This window comes from Panulirus ornatus, chromosome 51, assembly GCF_036320965.1.
Source record: "Panulirus ornatus isolate Po-2019 chromosome 51, ASM3632096v1, whole genome shotgun sequence".
NCBI classification, from domain to species: Eukaryota; Metazoa; Arthropoda; class Malacostraca; order Decapoda; family Palinuridae; genus Panulirus; species Panulirus ornatus.
Window position 1 is genome coordinate 4,009,583 of NC_092274.1, and position 23,038 is coordinate 4,032,620.

Sequence of the window (23,038 nt, forward strand, 5' to 3'; positions counted from 1 at the left end):
AATCATTATAGATAACATTGAAAAGGAATTCAGGGAGAAGTGATTTTTAATAGGAACTTAAAGAGAACCAGATGTTTAGTTCACTGGTTTGTTTTCATCATGTGTTCTTTCTGCCTGTGACGTTAGGAGCCTGGTTAGTAAATGCAGTAAATTTTCTTTGTTTCCATTTATTAGTGTTACTTCTAACTCATGTTAGTATTTGGTTGCACTAGAGAATAGTGTAATGGATGGAGAAATGTTTGATATAACACAAAGATCTAATGAAAACGGATGTCAGAAATATATATGGATGAATTTGGGCATATATGTCTATATGTTAGCTGGTCTTTGGTTGGTAGGTGAATTCGGTCTTTGGTCTATAGGTGAATTGATGTGGATTTCCTGTATTATATGTAATAGTACTTCAAGAAATTAGTCAATTGAGAAGACAAATTACAGGTTAAGTCTTAACTAGTGAATTAAAGGGTATATTATTGTGTGTAGAAAAGTTGATTTTGTATAACTCCTTAACATCCTGAACTTTTATTATTTGGCCTTACTGGAAGAGAAGTTTATTTTACACGTGTTTTTCTGTCTCATCCTCGTATATATTTGTCATGTTTACACCTTTTTTGTATACACACACACACACACACAACCTAGGTTAAGTGGCGTGTGTGTGAGGCATGGGAGTTACTGAGTTTGTGAGTCAATTTCTATCGTCTATTAAATGTTTTGTTTTTCTGTCAGTTACTGTAGACTAGTTTTGCTATAAGGAGTATTTATCACAATTTCCTACTTTATGCAATGAAGGATTGTTTATTTCGCATTGATGGTTGATGTATGCATATGTAGTCTTTTGCAAATTGGGGTCTTGATCATATATATATATATATATATATATATATATATATATATATATATAGATATTGATAGATCCTTGTAGATTTACAAGGAAATAGTTAATATGACTTACTTTTCTGTTTCCTATGTGTTACCTGCTACGTACACTTGCTATATAATTTTTTGGTGATATTAAAGACCAGTTTCTCTGGGAGTCCCAGTGTTATGCAGGACCTTTTCACAGTATTTTGTAGCTCAAGGTTTTTTTACTTCCAGTAACGGGGGAAACTCTAGTGCCTTTTGGAGAAGTTCTTTGGTGAAAATGTACCTCGACAAGTCTCACCAAATTTGACTCTTTATTCTTGGTGAAACCTCAAGCAAGCAGTCTTGCAAACCCTATGAATTATTATTATTATTATATATATATATATATATATATATATATATATATATATATATATATATATATAAACATAAGTAAATAGATATCTTTTTCTTTCAAACTATTCGCCATTTCCCGCATTAGCGAGGTAGCATTAAGAACAGAGGACTGGGCCTTTGAGGGAATATCCCACCTGGCCCCCTTCTCTGTTCCTTCTTTTGGAAAGTTAAAAAAAAAAAAACGAGAGGGGAGGATTTCCAGCCCCCCGCTCCCTCCCCTTTTAGTCGCCTTGTACGACACGCAGGGAATACGTGGGAAGTATTCTTTCTCCCCTATCCCCAGGGATAAATATATATATATATATATATATATATATATATATATATATATATATATATATATATATATATATATATATTTTTTTTTTTTTTTTTTTTTTTTTGCTTTATCGCTGTCTCCCGCGTTTGCGAGGTAGCGCAAGGAAGCAGACAAAAGAAATGGCCCAACCCACCCCCATACACATGTATATACATATGTCCACACACGCAAATATACATACCTACACAGCTTTCCATGGTTTACCCGAGACGCTTCACATGCTTTGATTCAATCCACTGACAGCACGTCACCCCCGGTATACCACATCGCTCCAATTCACTCTATTCCTTGCCCTCCTTTCACCCTCCTGCATGTTCAGGCCCCAATCACACAAAATCTTTTTCACTCCATCTTTCCACCTCCAATTTGGTCTCCCACTTCTCCTCGTTCCCTCTACCTCTGACACATACATCCTCTTTGTCAATCTTTCCTCACTCATTCTCTCCATGTGCCCAAACCATTTCAAAACACCCTCTTCTGCTCTCTCTACCACACTCTTTTTATTACCACACATCTCTTACCCTTTCATTTCTTACTCAATCAAATCACCTCACACCACATAATGTCCTCAAACATACATATATACACACATGTACATAGTTCATATCGTCTACCCTTATTCATTCCTGTCACCACCCTGCCACATATGAAATGACAACCCCCTCCCCCCACATGTGCGTGAGGTAGCACTAGGAAAAGACTATAAAGGCCACATTCGTTCACAATCAGTCTCAAGCTGTTATGTATAATGCACTGAAACCACAGCTCCTTTTCCACATCCAGGCCCCACTGAACTTTCCATGGTTTACCCCAGACGCTTCACATTCCCTGGTTCAATTCATTGATAGCACGTCGGCCCTGGTATACCACATCGTTCCAGTTCACTGTATTCCTTGCATGCCTTTCACCCTCCTACATGTTCAAACCCTGATTGCTCAAAATGTTTTTCACTCCATCCTTCCACTTCCAGTTTGGTCTCCCACTTCTCCTCATTCCCTCTACCTCTGACACATATATCCTCTTTGTCAATCTTTCCTCACTCATTCTCTCCATGTGACCAAACCATTTCAAAACACCCTCTTCTGCTCTCTCAACCACACTCTTTTTATTACCACACATCTCTTACCCTTTCATTTCTGACTCAATCAAATCACCTCACCACTTAATGATCTCAAACATCTCATTTCCAACACATCCACCCTCCTCTGCACAGCTATTTCTATATCCCATGCCTCACAACCATATAACATTGTTAGAACCACTATACCTTCAAACATACCCATTTCTACTTTCCGAGGTAATGTTCTTGCCTTCCACACATTCTTCAATGCTTCCAAAACTTTTGCCCCCTCCCCCACCTTGGGAGTGGATTTGGCAGCGAATGTAACCATGGATATATATTATTTACTTATTATACTTTGTCGCTGTCTCCTGTGCCAGCAAGGTAGCGCAAGGAAACAGACGAAAGAATGGCCCAACCCACCCACATACACATGTATATACATACACTTCCACACACGCACATATACATACCTATACATCTCAACATATACATTTATATACACACACAGACATATACATACATACACATGTACATAATTCATACTGTCTGTCCTTATTCATTCCCATCGCCACCGCGCCACACATGAAATAACAACCCCCTCCCCCCTCATGTGCGCGAGGTAGCGCTAGGAAGACAACAATGGCCCCATTTGATCACACTCAGTCTCTAGCTGTCATGTAATAATGCACCGATACCACAGCTCCCTCTCCACATCCAGGCCCCACACAACTTTCCATGGTTTACCCCAGATGCTTCACATCCCCTGGTTCAATCCATTGTTAGCACGTCGACCCCGGTATACCACATCGTTCCAATTCACTGTATTCCTTGCACGCCTTTCACCCTCCTGCATGTCCAGGCCCCGATCACTCAAAATCTTTTTCACTCCATCTTTCCACCTCCAATTTGGTCTCTCACTTCTCGTTCCCTCCACCTCTGACACATATATCCTCTTGGTCAATATTTCCTCACTCGTTCTCTCCATGTGCCCAAACCATTTCAAAACACCCTCTTCTGCTCTCTCAACCACGCTCTTTTTATTTCCACACATCTCTCTTACCCTTACGTTACTTACTCGATCGAACCACCTCGCACCACACATTGTCCTCAAACATCTCATTTTCAGCACATCCACCCTCCTGCGCACAACTCTATCCATAGCCCACGCCTCGCAACCATACAAAATTGTTGGAACCACTATTCCTTCAAACATACCCATTTTTGCTTTCTGAGATAATGTTCTCGACTTCCACACATTCTTCAAGGCTCCCAGGATTTTTGCCCCCTCCCCCATCCTATGATCCACTTCCGCTTCCATGGTTCCATTCGCTGCCAGATCCACTCCCAGATATCTAAAACACTTTACTTCCTCCAGTTTTTCTCCATTCAAACTTACCTCCCAATTGACTTGACCCTCAACCCTACTGCACCTAATAACCTTGCTCTTATTTACATTTACTCTTAACTTTCTTCTTTCACACACTTTACCAAGTCACCAGCTTCTGCAGTCTCTCACATGAATCAGCCAGAATCAGCCACCAGCGCTGTATCATCAGCGAACAACAACTGACTCACTTCCCAAGCTCTCTCATCCAGAACAGACTTCATACTTGCCCCTCTTTCCAAAACTCTTGCATTCACCTCCCTAACAACCCCATCCATAAACAAATTAAACAACCATGGAGACATGACACACCCCTGCCGCAAACCTACATTCACTGAGAACCAATCACTTTCCTCTCTTCCTACACGTACACATGCCTTACATCCTCGATAAAAACTTTTCGCTGCTTCTAACAACTTGCCTCCCACACCATATATTCTTAATACCTTCCACAGAGCATCTCTATCAACTCTAATCATATGCCTTCTCCAGATCCATAAATGCTACATACAAATCCATTTGCTTTTCTAAGTATTTCTCACATACATTCTTCAAAGCAAACACCTGATCCACACATCCTCTACCACTTCTGAAACCACACTGCTCTTCCCCAATCTGATGCTCTGTACATGCCTTCACCCTCTCAATCAATACCCTCCCATATAATTTACCAGGAATACTCAACAAACTTGTACCTCTGAAATTTGAGCACTCACTCTTATCCCCTTTGCCTTTGTACAATGGCACTATGCACACATTCCGCCAATCCTCAGGCACCTCACCATGAGTCATACATACATTAAATAACCTTACCAACCAGTCAATAATACAGTCACCCCCTTTTTTGATAAATTCCACTGCAATACCATCCAAACCTGTTGCCTTGCCGGCTTTCATCTTCCGTAAAGCTTTTACTACCTCATCTCTGTTTACCAAATCATTTTCCCTAACCCTCTCACTTTGCACACCACCTCGACCAAAACACCCTATATCTGCCACTCTATCATCAAACACATTCAACAAACCTTCAAAATACTCACTCCATCTCTTTCTCACATCACCACTACTTGTTACCACCTCCCTTTTTGCGCCCTTCACTGAAGTTCCCATTTGCTCCCTTGTCTTACGCACTTTATTTACCTCCTTCCAGAACATCTTTTTAATCTCCCTAAAATTTAATGATACACTCTCCCCAACTCTCATTTGCTCTCTTTTTCACCTCTTGCACCTTTCTCTTGACCTCCTGTCTCTTTCTTTTATACATCTCCCACTCAATTTCATTTTTTCTCAGCAAAAATCGTCCAAATGCCTCTCTCTTCTCATTCACTAATAATCTTACTTCTTCATCCCACCACTCACTACCCTTTCTAATCAACCCACCTCCCACTCTTCTCATGCCACAAGCATCTTTTGCGCAATCCATCACTGATTCCCTAAATACATCCCATTCCTCCCCCACTCCCCTTACTTCCATTGTTCTCACCTTTTTCCATTCTGTACTCAGTCTCTCCTGGTACTTCCTCACACAAGTCTCCTTCCCAAGCTCACTTACTCTCACCACCCTCTTCACCCCAACATTCACTCTTCTTTTCTGAAAACCCATACAAATCTTCACCTTAGCCTCCACAAGATAATGATCAGACATCCCTCCAGTTGCACCTCTCAGCATATTAACATCCAAAAGTCTCTCTTTCGCGCGCCTGTCAATTAACACGTAATCCAATAACGCTCTCTGGCCATCTCTCCTACTTACATACATATACTTATGTATATCTCGCTTTTTATACCAGTCCTTTTTCAGCACATAAATCTACAAGCTCTTCACCATTTCCATTTACAACACTGAACACCCCATGTATACCAATTCTTCCCTCAACTGCCACATTACTCACCTTTGCATTCAAATCACCCATCACTATAACCCGGTCTCGTGCATCAAAACCACTAACACACTCATTCAGCTGCTCCCAAAACACTTGCCTCTCATGATCTTTCTTCTCATGCCCAGGTGCATATGCACCAATAATCACCCATCTCTTTCCATCAGCTTTCAGTTTTACCCATATTACCCATATTTTTTAACTTTCTAAAATGGGAAACAGATATATATATATATATATATATATATATATATATATTCCAATGAGTCCATGGGGAAAATGAAACACGAAAAGTTCCCAAGTGCACTTTCGTGTAATAATCATATCATCAGGGGAGACACGAGAGAGAAATATAAGTCAGTTGATATACATCGAAGAGACGAAGCTAGGATGCCATTTGGTAAACATATATCACATGATGCCCTCAAAGAGCAAGGATTTGAACTCTGAATCCTTTGTGTGGTAGCTGGGAACACTAACTGCTTGGCTTTTATCATCACTAATTGGGAAATTATTTTTGTTACTAGTAATCGAATACCCTTCGTCTCGCGTCCCTGAGCAACAGGGTCAAGACTGTTTAAGGTCCATTAGGCTTACATTGCCAGTTCTTAGCAATTTTATAGAACTTAATAATGAATAAAGTGCCTTTGAACATGCACTTTTTAGAACACGTTGCCCTCCATGTGCATAGTTCCTGGGAACACTAACCGCTTGGCTATCGTTGCCCCTAATAGGAAAATTGCTGTTTGATTACTTGTATTCAAATACTCTTCTCACATCCATGAGCAATGGGATCTAGACTAGTCATATCCCATTGCGCTCTTATTCATAAGTATTGTGCAGTTTTGCAGAATTTTCTAAGTACAAACTCTCCCCTACTTATGACCTGTGTTACTTTTGACCATCCATATGTATGACAAAGAAAATTTGAATTTAAAAAGTTAAGATGATGAACTATGAAGTAAAGAATTCTTCAGTAAAAACTAAAACACTATAGAATCATATGATAATGCTGGTTAGTAAAAAAACGAGGTAATCATGACAGAAATTTAGTAGGATAAAAGAATACTGCTACAGGCATATGAATTCTACATGCCTTGCTAACGTATGTCCGACTTAGGTCCATTTCAGGATCTGACTGGTTGGTCAGAATGGAACTTGGACGTATGTCGGGGAGAGGGTGTAATGCAATAACTTGTTTAAACATTGCTAAGTCTTTATTTATTTATTTTCAGATGCAATATGGCTCCAAAGAGAAATAATGTTGTCCCAAACGGCCACTTCCATAAAGATTGGCAGCGTTATGTACGCACTTGGTTTAACCAGGCTGCCCGCAAGCAGAGGCGTCGTAACAAGAGACAGGCTAAGGCTCGTCGTGTTGCTCCACGGCCTTTGGGCAGATTGAGGCCTGTGGTTCGTTGTCCCACATTCAAGTAGGTTTCAGGTTTCTAATTGCACTTATTGGATTTCAGGCCTTTCCTTTCAGCTTAAGGTCATTACTATAAGCAAAAGGCCTGAAAACAAGATCTCGGGTTTAGATGTACATTAAACTGGTTTATGGTTAGGAACAAAGTTGTTTATTGCTGAACTTTCATATTTTTTTTCCTCTATGTATGTATAATGTTGGAAAGTTTTTGGAACACTTGACTGGAATGTAGTTAAGATATGAAATCAGGTTTTTAGATGGTGCAAATGGCTGTGTGAAGTACAGTTAAGATAACCTCTCTTGGATCCATCTGCTGCATTGTCCATACATCAGTATTGAAGGCACTTTACATGGTGTTTGTAGTATTGAAAGTTTTTATTTTTTCCATACTTATTTGCCATTTCCTGCAATGGCAAGGTTGTGTCAAGAACATGTGACTATACCTCAGAGGGAAAAGTCCTCATTTGGCTTGTGTGTGTGTTTCTTTTTTGGGAAAAGTAAAAAGGGAGGGGAGGATTTCCACTCGTTTTAGTCACCTTCTAAGACACATGGGATATGTAGGAAGTATTCTCTCCTATCCCCAGGAATAGGTAGGAATTTTTGTTTTTGATAACTTATGGTCTGTTGAATAATATACAGTAGCTTAAGGATGAAAGGAAGAAACACAAATTATAGTTTGTTGTGTTAAAAAAATGGGTTGGTTTAAAAGGACAATTTTACAAAACTTGGCATGGCAGTGTACTCATGATTGATCAGATTTTTGGGATGGGGTTGTTCTTTTAATGCTGTATATTTTAGCTTGTTTGGGTTAAGAGTGTTTGTGATTTAAACTGGTGCTTGGGGAATGAGAGATCTTGGTTCTTGTGAGGTAAGGTTAGTGCATTAGCTTCATCCTGAATTCGAATATGCTCAGCTGATGAATATAGTTGGTATGATCAGTATGTGAGTGTATTATAAAAGTAGGTAGGCACATACGTGCCAAGGAAACTGATAAAGAGGAAGTTAAGAATGCAATATAGAGAACTTGAAAGAATGTGTGCAGTATATCTATGAAAGGAATTTGTAATGGTTTGCATGTATGGCTGGGTAGTATATTTAAAGTTGGAAATTAGTGCATCAATAATAATGAGTTACACAAGCATAATTTTAGGACAAGTATGCTTATAGTGAACTTGATACCTGTAATGTAGGTAAAGAGATAACTGGTTGGAAGTTATGTGCATGTTGTGCAATATTTTCAATGTGTATTCTGTATGTGAATTTATTTTGTATGGTATTGGTCCTCATGACAGACAAAGAGAGCCTTGTGCAGACTGAATATACAACAGTGTATTTGCTTGTAGATTAGATTATTAAATACAAAATATGTTTCAGGTACAACATCAGGCAGCGATTAGGCAAGGGTTTCACTCTGGAGGAATTGAAGGTAAAGAAGTTTCAGTATTTTACCAGATGTGTGTGCTTGTATACCTTACCTTTCTACCTTAATGCATTGGGAAAAAGGCAACATCCATTGAGCATGACCACAGGTTGATAAGCGTGTTAAAGTGTGTGTGTTATGCAAGTGATGGACTGTTTGTGATGTAGTATTTTTAGTGTGAAGTTTCATCTTGGGTTTGAAGGTTTTTTTTGATGTGTTGATTTGGCGTATGATATTAAAGATGGATTCTAGAATGCAGTTAAGGATAGTGCGACCTTTTTTTGTGTGGGGAGTGTGGTTTCAGATGAATGTGTGTCAGGGAATTTGGAACTTAAGATTGGGTTTTGGGGTGCTTGTTTTGCATCTCTGGTCATTTAGAGTGTCCTGTTTTTGTGATGTTTGCAGGGTATGGTAGAGACATTGAATACAAGTTGCTTTTGTGTGAAGCAAGGGTGAGCTTTTGATATGTGCTTGGGGGTTGTTGAGCAGTCATTGTATTGGTTTGGGTGAGAAGGGGTTAGAGCTGCTATGAGGAGTTGGATTCATTTAAAGCTTGTTGAGGTGGGACTGTATTGGAAGTATACACACCATGACATTGCTGTATGTGTGGGTTGCAAATGGATGAGAATAAAGTATTCTAGTTTTATTTATTTATGTACTTTAGATAGATGTTTGGCCTCCCTCTCCTCTTTACTGATTCTGCCAAGTTCTTGAGAAGTTGTTGGTCCAAATTGTGCCTCTTTTCACGAATGGCTGCCTCAAGCTTGAGGACTCTGCTAGTATCCTTCCCTGAAATGTGCTGCTTAATGATGCTCCACAAGTACTGTATTGGATTAATATCTAATGTTTCCAGGCCAATCATTGGTGAAGTTGATTCCACAGTCACTAAGCCACTGCTTCACAGATTTTGCTGTGTGGGAAGGAGTGCCATCCTGCATGAACACATCTGCATAGCACTTCTGATTACAGTCTGGTAAATAGGCCATCAGTAGCTTGAGGTAGTTGTGCTGATTCATGGTTTGATTTGTGGGCTGTAGGACAAGGTCAGCCATTCCATAATAAGAAAAACAACCCTAAACCATGAGAGAATCAGGGTGTTTAACATTACCAAAAGTGTACTTGGGATCGAGAGGGGTCACTCTCAGCATGCCAATAAACATGCCAACTCGGTTCCCTGTCTCTGAAAACGTGGCTTTGTCGCTCCATAGCATGTGCTTCCATTTGGTCTAATCCCACTGAGGGTATGTCTTGGCAAATGCAATCCATGGCCGCTGCAGAAGGGTGAAGAGGGGCTTATTTCTGGCTTGGTGGCAGCTGAAGTGCAGGTCGTCATAGTGCTTTGATGAATGGTTCTTATTGACACTTCCCCAATTAGTCTTAGATTTTTTTTTTTTTTTTTTTTATTCCTGTGCTGACAAACGTGGATTAGCTTTAAGCTGATGTTTCAGAATGGTTAGTGTGTGTGGTGAAGTCTTCTGAGCTTTCCTGGGTCTTCCCTTGTGTGCTGGTATTGCCCTGCCTCCGCTGTTGTGAAAAATTTCTGTCCATACTTGAACTGATTGGACAATTGTACTGACATTTTGATGTTTCTCTTACTGGCTTCTATTCCTTGTATAGACGAACAGTTGAAGCTATTTGCTCTTTTATCAAGTCCTTTAGCTTTCCCATTGTGGCTAGAGAGCATGATAACCTGCAGTAAGGTATCAGAAGGGGACAAACTGGGGAGACCTTCAACATTTATCAACTTTCTGCTAATGGTAAAAGACAACTCATGGTTGATTCCTTGGATATGCTCGTAGCCCTGAACCTCTTGTCGCTACCTTACCCTAGATAACCAGAGAAATTTCAGCACACTGGCTGTGAGAATGTTTAGCCAGAATCGGTTGTAGAATTAAGTTTTGGCCCTCTTGTGCATAATGAAATGTTGAGGTGTGTATTTGATTCTTTGTGCGTTGGTTTAGTAATGGTGATTGCAAAGCATTTCATTTTGCAAGGGGGTAGCATTGTGACCAAGAAGTTCTCTTTGATAAGGCTGTATCACCATCATTGGACAAATGAATTGCTGCATTTTCGAGGACCTTCCGACCCCGTAGGATCACACACATTTTGTTGATCAAACACCTTCATTAGTTATTGTTTTGCAAATTGTACTTATGGTAAAACTATTCAGATAGTCATTTTTATCAGTTTTATCTTTTCCAGATTTTGCATGTATTTTTGGTTTGCTGGGCTAAATGAATGTCTTGTAAGAATATGCTTTCCTTTATTGTACCATACATTCATGTGGTTTATCGATTTTACTCCAGGCAGCAGGGCTCGACAAGAAGTATGCTCAGACAATCGGCATTTCTGTAGATTATCGCCGTGTCAACAAATCCATGGAGTCATTGCAGCAGAATGCTCAGAGGCTTAAAGAATACAAGAGCAAACTTATCCTATTCCCCATGAACGCCAACAAGCCAAAGAAGACAGATTCCTCGGTAAGCCGTTGATTTTGGATTTTAAGTACTGACTTGTCTGTTACATGTATCATTTGATTATTTCATTTAATGTTTATTCCCTGCATTTACATTTCTTGAAATATGAATAACACATATGAGCTGGGATGTCTTCAGAGGGTGATTTTCAAAATAGAGTTCCTTGCTGGTGACTGTCAGTGTTTAAAACATTGAGCTGAGTCAGTCCATCTGCTTCCTTCTTTGGAGGGTGGCTGCAAACTAATTTGATAAAGAAAATTATGGATTGTATTAGTTTTGCTTTTATATGGTTTCAATAATTATGCGTAAAATTTATCTTATGTTAATGCACTATTATTACCGGGGGGCCAGAAATCCTCCCCTCCTTGTATTTTTTAACTTTCTAAAATAGGGAAACAGAAGAAGGAGTCACACGGGGAGTGCTCATCCTCCTCGAAGGCTCAGACTGGGGTGTCTAAATGTGTGTGGATGTAACCAAGATGTGAAAAAAGGAGAGATAGGTAATATGTTTGAGGAAAGGAACCTGGATGTTTTGGCTCTGAGTGAAACGAAGCTCAAGGGTAAAGGGGAAGAGTGGTTTGGGAATGTCTTGGGAGTAAAGTCAGGGGTTAGTGAGAGGACAAGAGCAAGGGAAGGAGTAGCAGTACTCCTGAAACAGGAGTTGTGGGAGTATGTGATAGAATGTAAGAAAGTAAATTCTCGATTAATATGGGTAAAACTGAAAGTTGATGGATAGAGATGGGTGATTATTGGTGCATATGCACCTGGGCATGAGAAGAAAGATCATGAGAGGCAAGTGTTTTGGGAGCAGCTGAATGAGTGTGTTAGTGGTTTTGATGCATGAGACCGGGTTATAGTGATGGGTGATTTGAATGCAAAGTTGAGTAATGTGGCAGTTGAGGGAATAATTGGTATACATGGGGTGTTCAGTGTTGTAAATGGAAATGGTGAAGAGCTTGTAGATTTATGTGCTGAAAAAGGACTGGTGATTGGGAATACCTGGTTTAAAAAGCGAGATATACATAAGTATACGTATGTAAGTAGGAGAGATGGCCAGAGAGCGTTATTGGATTACGTGTTAATTGACAGGCGCGCGAAAGAGAGACTTTTGGATGTTAATGTGCTGAGAGGTGCAACTGGAGGGATGTCTGGTCATTATCTTGTGGAGGCTAAGGTGAAGATTTGTATGGGTTTTCAGAAAAGAAGAGTGAATGTTGGGGTGAAGAGGGTGGTGAGAGTAAGTGAGCTTGGGAAGGAGACTTGTGTGAGGAAGTACCAGGAGAGACTGAGTACAGAATGGAAAAAGGTGAGAACAATGGAAGTAAGGGGAGTGGGGGAGGAATGGGATGTATTTAGGGAATCAGTGATGGATTGCGCAAAAGATGCTTGTGGCATGAGAAGAGTGGGAGGTGGGTTGATTAGAAAGGGTTGTGAGTGGTGGGATGAAGAAGTAAGATTATTAGTGAAAGAGAAGAGAGAGGCATTTGGACGATTTTTGCAGGGAAAAAATGCAATTGAGTGGGAGATGTATAAAAGAAAGAGACAGGAGGTCAAGAGAAAGGTGCAAGAGGTGAAAAAGAGGGCAAATGAGAGTTGGGGTGAGAGAGTATCATTAAATTTTAGGGAGAATAAAAAGATGTTCTGGAAGGAGGTAAATAAAGTGCGTAAGACAAGGGAGCAAATGGGAACTTCAGTGAAGGGCGTAAATGGGGAGGTGATAACAAGTGGTGATGTGAGAAGGAGATGGAGTGAGTATTTTGAAGGTTTGTTGAATGTGTTTGATGATAGAGTGGCAGATATAGGGTGTTTTGGTCGAGGTGGTGTGCAAAGTGAGAGGGTTAGGGAAAATGATTTGGTAAACAGAGAAGAGGTAGTAAAAGCTTTGCGGAAGATGAAAGCCAGCAAGGCAACAGGTTTGGATGGTATTGCAGTGGAATTTATTAAAAAAGGGGGTGACTGTATTGTTGACTGGTTGGTAAGGTTATTTAATGTATATATGACTCATGGTGAGGTGCCTGAGGATTGGCGGAATGCGTGCATAGCGCCATTGTACAAAGGCAAAGGGGATAAGAGTGAGTGCTCAAATTACAGAGGTATAAGTTTGTTGAGTATTCCTGGTAAATTATATGGGAGGGTATTGATTGAGAGGGTGAAGGCATGTACAGAGCATCAGATTGGGGAAGAGCAGTGTGGTTTCAGAAGTGGTAGAGGATGTGTGGATTAGGTGTTTGCTTTGAAGAATGTATGTGAGAAATACTTAGAAAAGCAAATGGTTTTGTATGTAGCATTTATGGATCTGGAGAAGGCATATGATAGAGTTGATAGAGATGCTCTGTGGAAGGTATTAAGAATATATGGTGTGGAAGGCAAGTTGTTAGAATCAGTGAAAAGTTTTTATCGAGGATGTAAGGCATGTGTATGTGTTGGAAGAGAGGAAAGTGGTTGGTTCTCAGTGAATGTAGGTTTGCGGCAGGGGTGTGTGATGTCTCCCTGGTTGTTTAATTTGTTTATGGATGGGGTTGTTAGGGAGGTGAATGCAAGAGTTTTGGAAAGAGGGGCAAGTATGAAGTCTGTTGTGGATGAGAGAGCTTAGGAAGTGAGTCAGTTGTTTTTCGCTGATGATACAGCGCTGGTGGCTGATTCATGCGAGAAACTGCAGAAGCTGGTGACTGAGTTTGGTAAAGTGTGTGAAAGAAGAAAGTTAAGAGTAAATGTGAATAAGAGCAAGGTTATTAGGTACAGTAGGGTTGAGGGTCAAGTCAGTTGGGAGGTAAGTTTGAATGGAGAAAAACTGGAGGAAGTAAAGTGTTTTAGATATCTGAGAGTGGATCTGGCAGCGGATGGAACCATGGAAGCAGAAGTGAATCATAGGGTGGGGGAGGGGGCGACAATCCTGGGAGCCTTAAAGAATGTGTGGAAGTCGAGAACATTATCTCGGAAAGCAAAAATGGGTATGTTTGAAGGAATAGTGGTTCCAACAAAGTTGTATGGTTGCGAGGCGTGGGCTATGGATAGAGTTGTGCACAGGAGGGTGGATGTGCTGGAAATGAGATGTTTGAGGACAATGTGTGGTGTGAGGTGGTTTGATTGAGTAAGTAACGTAAGGGTAAGAGAGATGTGTGGAAATAAAAAGAGCATGGTTGAGAGAGCAGAAGAGGGTGTTTTGAAATGGTTTGGGCACATGGAGAGAATGAGTGAGGAAAGATTGACCAAGAGGATATATGTGTCGGAGATGGAGGGAACGAGGAGAAGTGGGAGACCAAATTGGAGGTGGAAATATAGAGTGAAAAAGATTTTGTGTGATCGGGGCCTGAACATGCAGGAGGGTGAAAGGAGGGCAAAGAATAGAGTGAATTGGATGGATGTGGTATACCGGGGTTGACGTGCTGTCAGTGGATTGAATCAGGGCATGTGAAACGTCTGGGGTAAACCATGGAAAGCTGTGTAGGTATGTATATTTGCGTGTGTGGACGTGTATGTATATACATGTGTATGGGGGTGGGTTGGGCCATTTCTTTCGTCTGTTTCCTTGCGCTACCTCGCAAACGCGGGGGACAGCGACAAAGAAAAAAAAATTAAACATTTGGTGTACAAGCATTGATTTTAAGGCTCCTTAAACCTGTTGATTTGATGTATTAAAACAAGGGTACTCTCACCACCACCACCACTTCATGATAGTTTTAGGACTGAAACTAGCAGAACTCTCACTCAATCACCACATCCACTTTAGTTTCTGTTGACATGATTTGAAAATTTCATTACCTCATCATTACCCTTATTTCTTCACCATCCTGCAGTTCTTTCATGCTTCCTTAGTCTGTTTATCTCTCTCTCTCTTACTGCAATAAGATTGTAAATTATTTTTTGTGTCTATTAATTTGTTCTTGTTTTGAGCACTCAAGAAATTTTTGTGATTTTATTTCATTCTCAAAGCGGCAGATAAAGTGGTTAGAGCAAACCATCTTTGTAACCAGTTTGCTGAGAAAGAACATGGCCTGCATTACATAAGAGCATATTTAATAACCCTAGTCATATGAATGAAGCATAAGAGCATATTTGACAACTTTAGTTATATGAAATATGAATAGAGCACTTAATTACAAGTTGAACTAGGGATGCTTCTTGTAAGGTAGATGTAAGATTATAACTTGCTACCTGGAGCTTGTGATGAGTACACAAACTATGTTCAATCTTTGGTAGTAGACAGAATGTTGGTTGGTAATTTCTTTTGCATCATAGGAGTAGATTGATAGGCAAGGAATGGGGATGGCAAATCCTCCTCCCATGTATTGTCACATTCTAAAAAGACAGAATGATGAACAAAAGGATTTTTCATAAGATGCTTTGTTTATGATGCTATTTTGCAGAGGTGGGAGGGGCAAGGACATAAAAAAAATGCATTTAGGTATGAAGAGTTTGCAATGAATGACACTTGCATTGAGAAGCCATGTTGTACTAGGAGTGGTGTTTGAAAAGAAACACTGGATCTGAAGAATATTACTGGTTTTAAAACTTTTTAAAGTGTGCTGGAGGATCTTGGAACAGATAGGCTAATAGAAAAATCAATTTCAGATTTTATTTGATTACTTAGGACACTGATTCATATGATTTGACTCGGAGAATTATTATGGGTTGAGAAGGTAAAGACCTCAGATAGCAGTATTGATGAGAGAGATGCAGTGTACTACCTTGCTGAGGCAGAATATGCTAGTGTATAAAGACGTACACTGGTTCAAAACAGTCCAAATTATGTTTTGATCATCTTAAACTTGTTATAGGTGGTACTTGGTACTTAAGAAAATATTTTTATTAAACTAGTTATAGATGGTACTTGCTACTTGAGAAAATATCTTTAGTGTAATGCAAATGAAAAGTTTGCATTATGCATGAGAATTAATAGATTTTTTCAGTTCTGTTACAAAAGTTGTCTTGCCCAGTCTGAGAGATTTCATCTATTTGAATTATGAAGATAATGTTTAAGCCATTTTAAGTTGGTCATTAAGACTTAGTACATTGTGAACCTTTGATATTTTGGTGCACCTCAGGCATTTGAATCTTGCAACACATCCATTTAATTTTTGTTTACTGTGTGACTTTTTGCTTCTTGTGTATTTTTCCTCTGCTTTTTTCTGCATATTGTCCTGATGCCTAAGACATGATTGTTGGCTGTAATTTTCACGTAAACCCCACTGTATATCATTCTTTTATACCTTGTAGAAGGTTAGGGACCTCATATAAGGTGTATGTAGTCTGTTCTTCACCTTCAGTAACATAGCAGTGTAGATATTTTTTTATGTTAGGAAATGTTGTCGAAGATTTTTGTCATCTGTAAACGTCTTCAGTCAGTAAAGAAGCCTCTGGTTTTCTCAGATGCATGTAGGAAGATGTACCCTCATGGTATACATAATTAGGAATGAAGGGGATAATTAAGATTTTTTTCTTTTAGTATTGGTATCATATGTATTTTAGCTTTGTCTTCAGAAATTTATAGGCTTTACAAGATCTTTACTAGAGAGCTTGTTGCATTGCTTTTAATGTGTAATTTTCTTTTGTTATCAGCCACAAGAGCTAGCCTTGGCACAACAACTGGTGGGCGATGTCATGCCTTATGTCAAGAAGGCAAAGAGGGAGAAGGCCAGGCCCATTACTGAGAAAGAAAAGAAATACAGTTGCTTTAATGCTCTCCAAATGGTAAGTTTAGAACTGATTAAAGTATATAAGGTATGTTTGAGGTAATTAGATTTTGATGGATTCTATTGGAGGTAGGTAGTACTTGGTAGCCAGTAAGCAACCAGGGCAGTATGTTACTAGTATTACCTGCTTGGGTCTCGGGAGGATTAGTGACAGCTTTGTAGCAAGCCAGCACTTTGGTGCTTGTCAAGTTGCACTCCTTTGACCCAGGTGGTTGTCACGTTGCACTCCACTGACCTGAGTAGCTGTCTTTCTGCTTCACTCACACATGGACTGTTAGCATTCTATCCACAAACATACACTATCCTTGTCACACATTAACACTTGACAACACTTATCTCGCATAGCTCATTCTTTGTAAATAGATTGTCCTGCAGTGAGCTCACATAGCTCATTCTTTGTAACTAGATTGTCCTGCAGTGAGCACTGTGCACTAGCCTTGCCTTTTGGCAAAATGGTAGGAGCAGTAGATACAACTAGTTGGCAGGAATAGAGTGGTGTACTAGAGTGAGCAAAATGGGGTAAGAATGCATGGGGTGGTGTATCCAAGGGAGGCATGTAAGGACAGGTGTAAGTGGAGACACTTTTTGCTGGGGCCACCCACCCACTTGATGGGAGTTCATTGGGGGGAACGGGCATTAGAGATATAGAGAAAGATGCTGCTGTTGTTAGTTTGAAAGTGCCTAGTTGATGGAAAAGCTTTTTCTCTTCATATTGTCTTCGGTAAATGAAGATGAATGATAACTTTAAGGGACATATAATTGGATGTTAATGTGCTGAGAGGTGTAACTGGAGGGATGTCTGATCATTATCTTGTGGAGGCGAAGGTGAAGATTTATAGGGGTTTTCAGAAAAGAAGAGAGAATGTTGGGGTGAACAGAGTGGTGAGAGTAAGTGAGCTTGGGAAGGAGACTTGTGTGAGGAAGTACCAGGAGAGACTGAGTACAGAATGGAAAAAGGTGAGAACAAAGGAGGTAAGGGGAGTCGGGGAGGAATGGGATGTATTTAGGGAAGCAGTGATGGCTTGTGCAAAAGATGCTTGTGGCATGAGAAGCATGGGAAAATGATTTGGTAAACAGAGAAGAGGTAGTAAAAGCTTTGCGGAAGATGAAAGCTGGCAAGGCAGCAGGTTTGGATGGTATTGCAGTGGAATTTATTAAAAAAGGGGGGACTGTATTGTTGACTGGTTGGTAAGGTTGTTTAATGTATGTATGACTCATGGTGAGGTGCCTGAGGATTGGCAGAATGCGTGCATAGGGCCATTGTACAAAGGCAAAGGGGATAAGAGTGAGTGCTCAAATTACAGAGGTATAAGTCTGTTGAGTATTCCTGGTAAATTATATGGGAGGGTATTGATTGAGAGGGTGAAGGCATGTACAGAGCATCAGATTGGGGAAGAGCAGGCGTGGTTTCAGAAGTGGTAGAGGATGTGTGGATCAGGTGTTTGCTTTGAAGAATGTATGTGAGAAATACTTAGAAAAGCAAATGGATTTGTATGTAGCATTTATGGATCTGGAGAAGGCATATGATAGAGTTGATAGAGATGCTCTGTGGAAGGTATTAAGAATATATGGTGTGTGTGGCAAGTTGTTAGAAGCAGTGAAAAGTTTTTATCGAGGATGTAAGGCATGTGTAAGTGTAGGAAGAGAGGAAAGTGATTGGTTCTCAGTGAATGTAGGTTTGCGGCAGGGGTGTGTGATGTCTCCCTGGTTGTTTAATTTGTTTATGGATGGGGTTGTTAGGGAGGTGAATGCAAGAGTTTTGGAAAGAGGGGCAAGTATGAAGTCTTGTGGATGAGAGAGCTTAGGAAGTGAGTCAGTTGTTGTTCGCTGATGATACAGCGCTGGTGGCTGATTCATGTGAGAAACTGCAGAAGCTGGTGACTGAGTTTTGTAAAGTGTGTGAAAGAAGAAAGTTAAGAGTAAACGTGAATAAGAGCAAGGTTATTAGGTACAGTAGGGTTGAGGGTCAAGTCAATTGGGAGGTAAGTTTGAATGGAGAAAAACTGGAGGAAGTAAAGTGTTTTAGATATCTGGGAGTGGATCTGGCAGCGGATGGAACCATGGAAGCGGAAGTGGATCATAGGGTGGGGGAGGGGGTGAAAATCTTGGGAGCCTTGAAGAATGTGTGGAAGTCGAGAACATTATCTCGGAAAGCAAAAATGGGTATGTTTGAAGGAATAGTGGTTCCAACAATGTTGTATGGTTGCGAGGCGTGGGCTATGGATAGAGTTGTGCGCAGGAGGGTGGATGTGCTGGAAATGAGATGTTTGAGGAGGATGTGTGGTGTGAGGTGGTTTGATCGAGTAAGTAATGTAAGGGTAAGAGAGATGTGTGGAAATAAAAAGAGCGTGGTTGAGAGAGCAGAAGAGGGTGTTTTGAAATGGTTTGGGCACATGAAGAGAATGAGTGAGGAAAGATTGACCAAGAGGATATATGTGTCGGAGGTGGAGGGAACGAGGAGAAGTGGGAGACCAAATTGGAGGTGGAAAGATGGAGTGAAAAAGATTTTGTGTGATCGGGACCTGAACATGCAGGAGGGTGAAAGGAGGGCAAGGAATAGAGTGAATTGGATGGATGTGGTATACCGGGGTTGACGTGCTGTCAGTGGATTGAATCAGGGCATGTGAAGCGTCTGGGGTAAACCATGGAAAGTTGTTTGGGGCCTGGATGTGGAAAGGGAGCTGTGGTTTCGGGCATTATTGCGTGGCAGCTAGAGACTGAGTGTGAACGAATGGGGCCTTTGTTGTCTTTTCCTAGTGCTACCTCGCACACATGACGGGGGAGGGGGAAGGTATTCCATGTGTGGCGAGGTGGCGATGGGAGTGAATGGGGGCAGACAGTGTGAATTGTGTGCATGGGTATATATGTATGTGTCTGTGTATGTATGTATATGTGTACATTGAGATGTATAGGTATGTATATTTGAGTGTGTGGACGTGTGTGTGTATACATTGTGTATGGGGGTGGGTTGGGCCATTTCTTTCGTCTGTTGCCATTTCTTTCGTCTGTTTCCTTGCGCTACCCCGCAAACGCGGGAGACAGAGACAAAGCAAAAAATATATATATGTATATTTTTTTTTTTTTTTTTTTTTTTTTATACTTTGTCGCTGTCTCCCGCGTTTGCGAGGTAGCGCAAGGAAACAGACGAAAGAAATGGCCCAACCCCCCCCATACACACGCATATATACACGTCCACACACGCAAATATACATACCTACACAGCTTTCCATGGTTTACCCCAGACGCTTCACATGCCTTGATTTTTTTTTTTTTTTTTTTGCCGCTGTCTCCCGCGTTTGCGAGGTAGCGCAAGGAAACAGACGAAAGAAATGGCCCAACCCACCCCCATACACATGCCTTGATTCAATCCACTGACAGCACGTCAACCCCAGTATACCACATCGCTCCAATTCACTCTATTCTTTGCCCTCCTTTCACCCTCCTGCATGTTCAGGCCCCGATCACACAAAATCTTTTTCACTCCATCTTTCCACCTCCAATTTGGTCTCCCTCTTCTCCTCGTTCCCTCCACCTCCGACACATATATCCTCTTGGTCAATCTTTCCTCACTCATTCTCTCCATGTGACCAAACCATTTCAAAACACCCTCTTCTGCTCTCTCAACCACGCTCTTTTTATTTCCACACATCTCTCTTACCCTTACGTTACTTACTCGATCAAACCACCCCACACCACACATTGTCCTCAACCATCTCATTTCCAGCACATCCATCCCCCTGCGCACAACTCCATCCATAGGCCACGCCTCGCAACCATACAACATTGCTGGAACCACTATTCCTTCAAACATACCCATTTTTGCTTTCCGAGATAATGTTCTCGACTTCCACACATTCTTCAAGGCTCCCAGAATTTTCGCCCCCTCCCCCACCCTATGATCCACTTCCGCTTCCATGGTTCCATCCGCTGCCAGATCCACTCCCAGATATCTAAAACACTTCACTTCCTCCAGTTTTTCTCCACTCAAACTCACCTCCCAATTGAATTGACCCTCAACCCTACTGTACCTAATAACCTTGCTCTTATTCACATTTACTCTTAACTTTCTTCTTTCACACACTTTACCAAACTCAGTCACCAGCTTCTGCAGTTTCTCACATGAATCACACACACACACAGACATATACATATATACACATGTACATAATTCATACTGTCTGCCCTTATTCATTCCCGTCGCCACCCCACCACACATGAAATAACAACTCCCTCCCCCCGCATGTGCGAGAGTTAGTGCTAGGAAAAGACAACAGAGGCCACATTCGTTCACACTCAGTCTCTATCTGTCATGGGGATATGGGAGAAAGAATACTTCCCATGCATTCCTCACTTGTCATATAAGGTGACTAAAGGGGGCAGGAGCGAGGGGCTAGAAACCCTCCCCTCCTTGTATTTTAACTTTTTTTGCCTGAAATATGCTACTTAATAGAAGGTTTGATTTGGAGCTTGGTATTCAACTTAGGTTGTAATATGAAAAGCCTTAATATATATGCAGTAAACTTTATAATATATAGCATATGAATAAATTGATTGCTCAAATCCAATAACTTAGGATTTCTTTTTCTCTCCAACATAACTTTGTGAACACTAAAAAAAATGCCTCTTCTGTTTTGATGGTTAACCCCCATTGAGAGTTGCCTGTTAACTTGCAGCTTATCATTTGTCATAATTTGAAGTCGTAATCAAGTATATGTGACATTTTACGCAACTGATTTGCAGTATCTAAAGAATAATGGTGAAAAAAACCATAACCATGGCTTGGACTTCTGAATTAGGCCCTGTATCAAAAGATTTGACCTGGAACACCTGGTTCATAGTTTGAAGGAAACCACACTTTTGACCATGGAACTTTTTAGGATTTTCCCCTCTAGTGACTGTGCTGTAGTGCATCTTAGTTGTAGAGAGTTCCATGAAACACCCTTTTAAGTTTGTAGAAGTGCTAGAAAACACAACTACTACTTTGATATTTTGGTTTTCGCCACAAACTCGGTCAAGAAACAGTTTTTCAAAATGGGTTTTGGGTAACAGCATATTGCCCCAGTTTGGTGAAACATGTGAATGTTGTTGAATTGTACAAAAAGTACCCTGAAAATACACAATTACAATATTATCACCGTAGAATATTAAGAAATTTACTTCTCTTTTCAGGAACGTACTATTTCTAAGACATGGGGTATACGTGCCAAAAAGGCAAAGGAGGCAGCAGAAGATGCAGCTGTTGTTGGCAAGAAATAGATTATACATTAAGAGTAAACAAGTGGAAGAACTTAAAGTTTCATTATCCTTTTGGTCCATATACCTTTTTGGTCACATTGATGAGTATTATTGTAAATTGAACTTAATATATTGTTATAAAGACTTTAGCATACAGTGCATAAACCTGATAATTGTACTCTTTGGAATGGCTATATGCTTTTATACTTGGAACATAGTTGTTAACTAGCATTTTTAAATTGTTTATTACTGTGTATATATAATGCAAATACTTTGTATGAGCTATACTTGCTAATCATATTGGTATAGAAGAAGGGAACAGTTGGCACAGGGTCGACCATCATACGTTTGTGTTTTTGTATGGTAGGATATTTTTCAAGGCACATGTTTTTCCTCTGTAACTTCATTAGTACCATTGTAAAAAAGTAAGTTTTCAAACTACAGGGGTACATACCTGGTAAGTTGTATGGGAGAGTATTGATTAAAAGTGTGAAGTTAAGTACAGAGCATCAGACTGGGGAGGAGCAGCTTAGTTTCAGAATTGGTGGAGGATGTGTGGATCAGGTGTTTAGTTGAAAGTGTGTTTTGAGAAATATTTATGAAGATCAATGGGTTTGTATGTGACATTTACAGATCTGGAGAAGGTATATGATAGGGTTAATAAGGATGCTTTGTGGAAAGTCATGAGAATGAATAGTGTTGGAAGTAAGCTGCTTCAAACAAGTATTTATCAAGGGTGTAAGGTTCATATATAAATAGGAAGAGAGTAGGGAACAAGGAGAAGCGATAGGCCAAATTAGAGGTGGAAGGATGGAGTGTAAAAGATTTTGAGTGATTGGGGCCTTAACATGCAGGAGGGGAGAGTTGTACATGAAATA

At 40.4% G+C, this 23,038-nt stretch overlaps 1 protein-coding gene across 2 annotated transcripts; it reads left to right on the forward strand.

Annotated features, from left to right (window-relative positions):
- The first annotated feature begins 11 nt into the window (after nucleotides 1–11).
- On the forward strand, nucleotides 12–22,212 carry RpL13 (ribosomal protein L13). Of its 2 annotated transcripts, none has more exons than XM_071691849.1 (6): nucleotides 12–133; nucleotides 7,145–7,342; nucleotides 8,710–8,761; nucleotides 11,062–11,235; nucleotides 16,792–16,923; nucleotides 22,095–22,212. In XM_071691849.1, the coding sequence occupies exons 2-6, from the start codon at nucleotides 7,152–7,154 to the stop codon at nucleotides 22,179–22,181; spliced, it is 636 nt and encodes a 211-aa protein (XP_071547950.1). In that variant the 5' UTR covers nucleotides 12–133; nucleotides 7,145–7,151; the 3' UTR covers nucleotides 22,182–22,212. The 2 variants fall into 2 exon arrangements, with proteins under 2 accessions (XP_071547950.1, XP_071547951.1); XM_071691850.1 differs by having other exon boundaries at nucleotides 125–191.
- The last annotated feature ends 826 nt before the right edge of the window (nucleotides 22,213–23,038 follow it).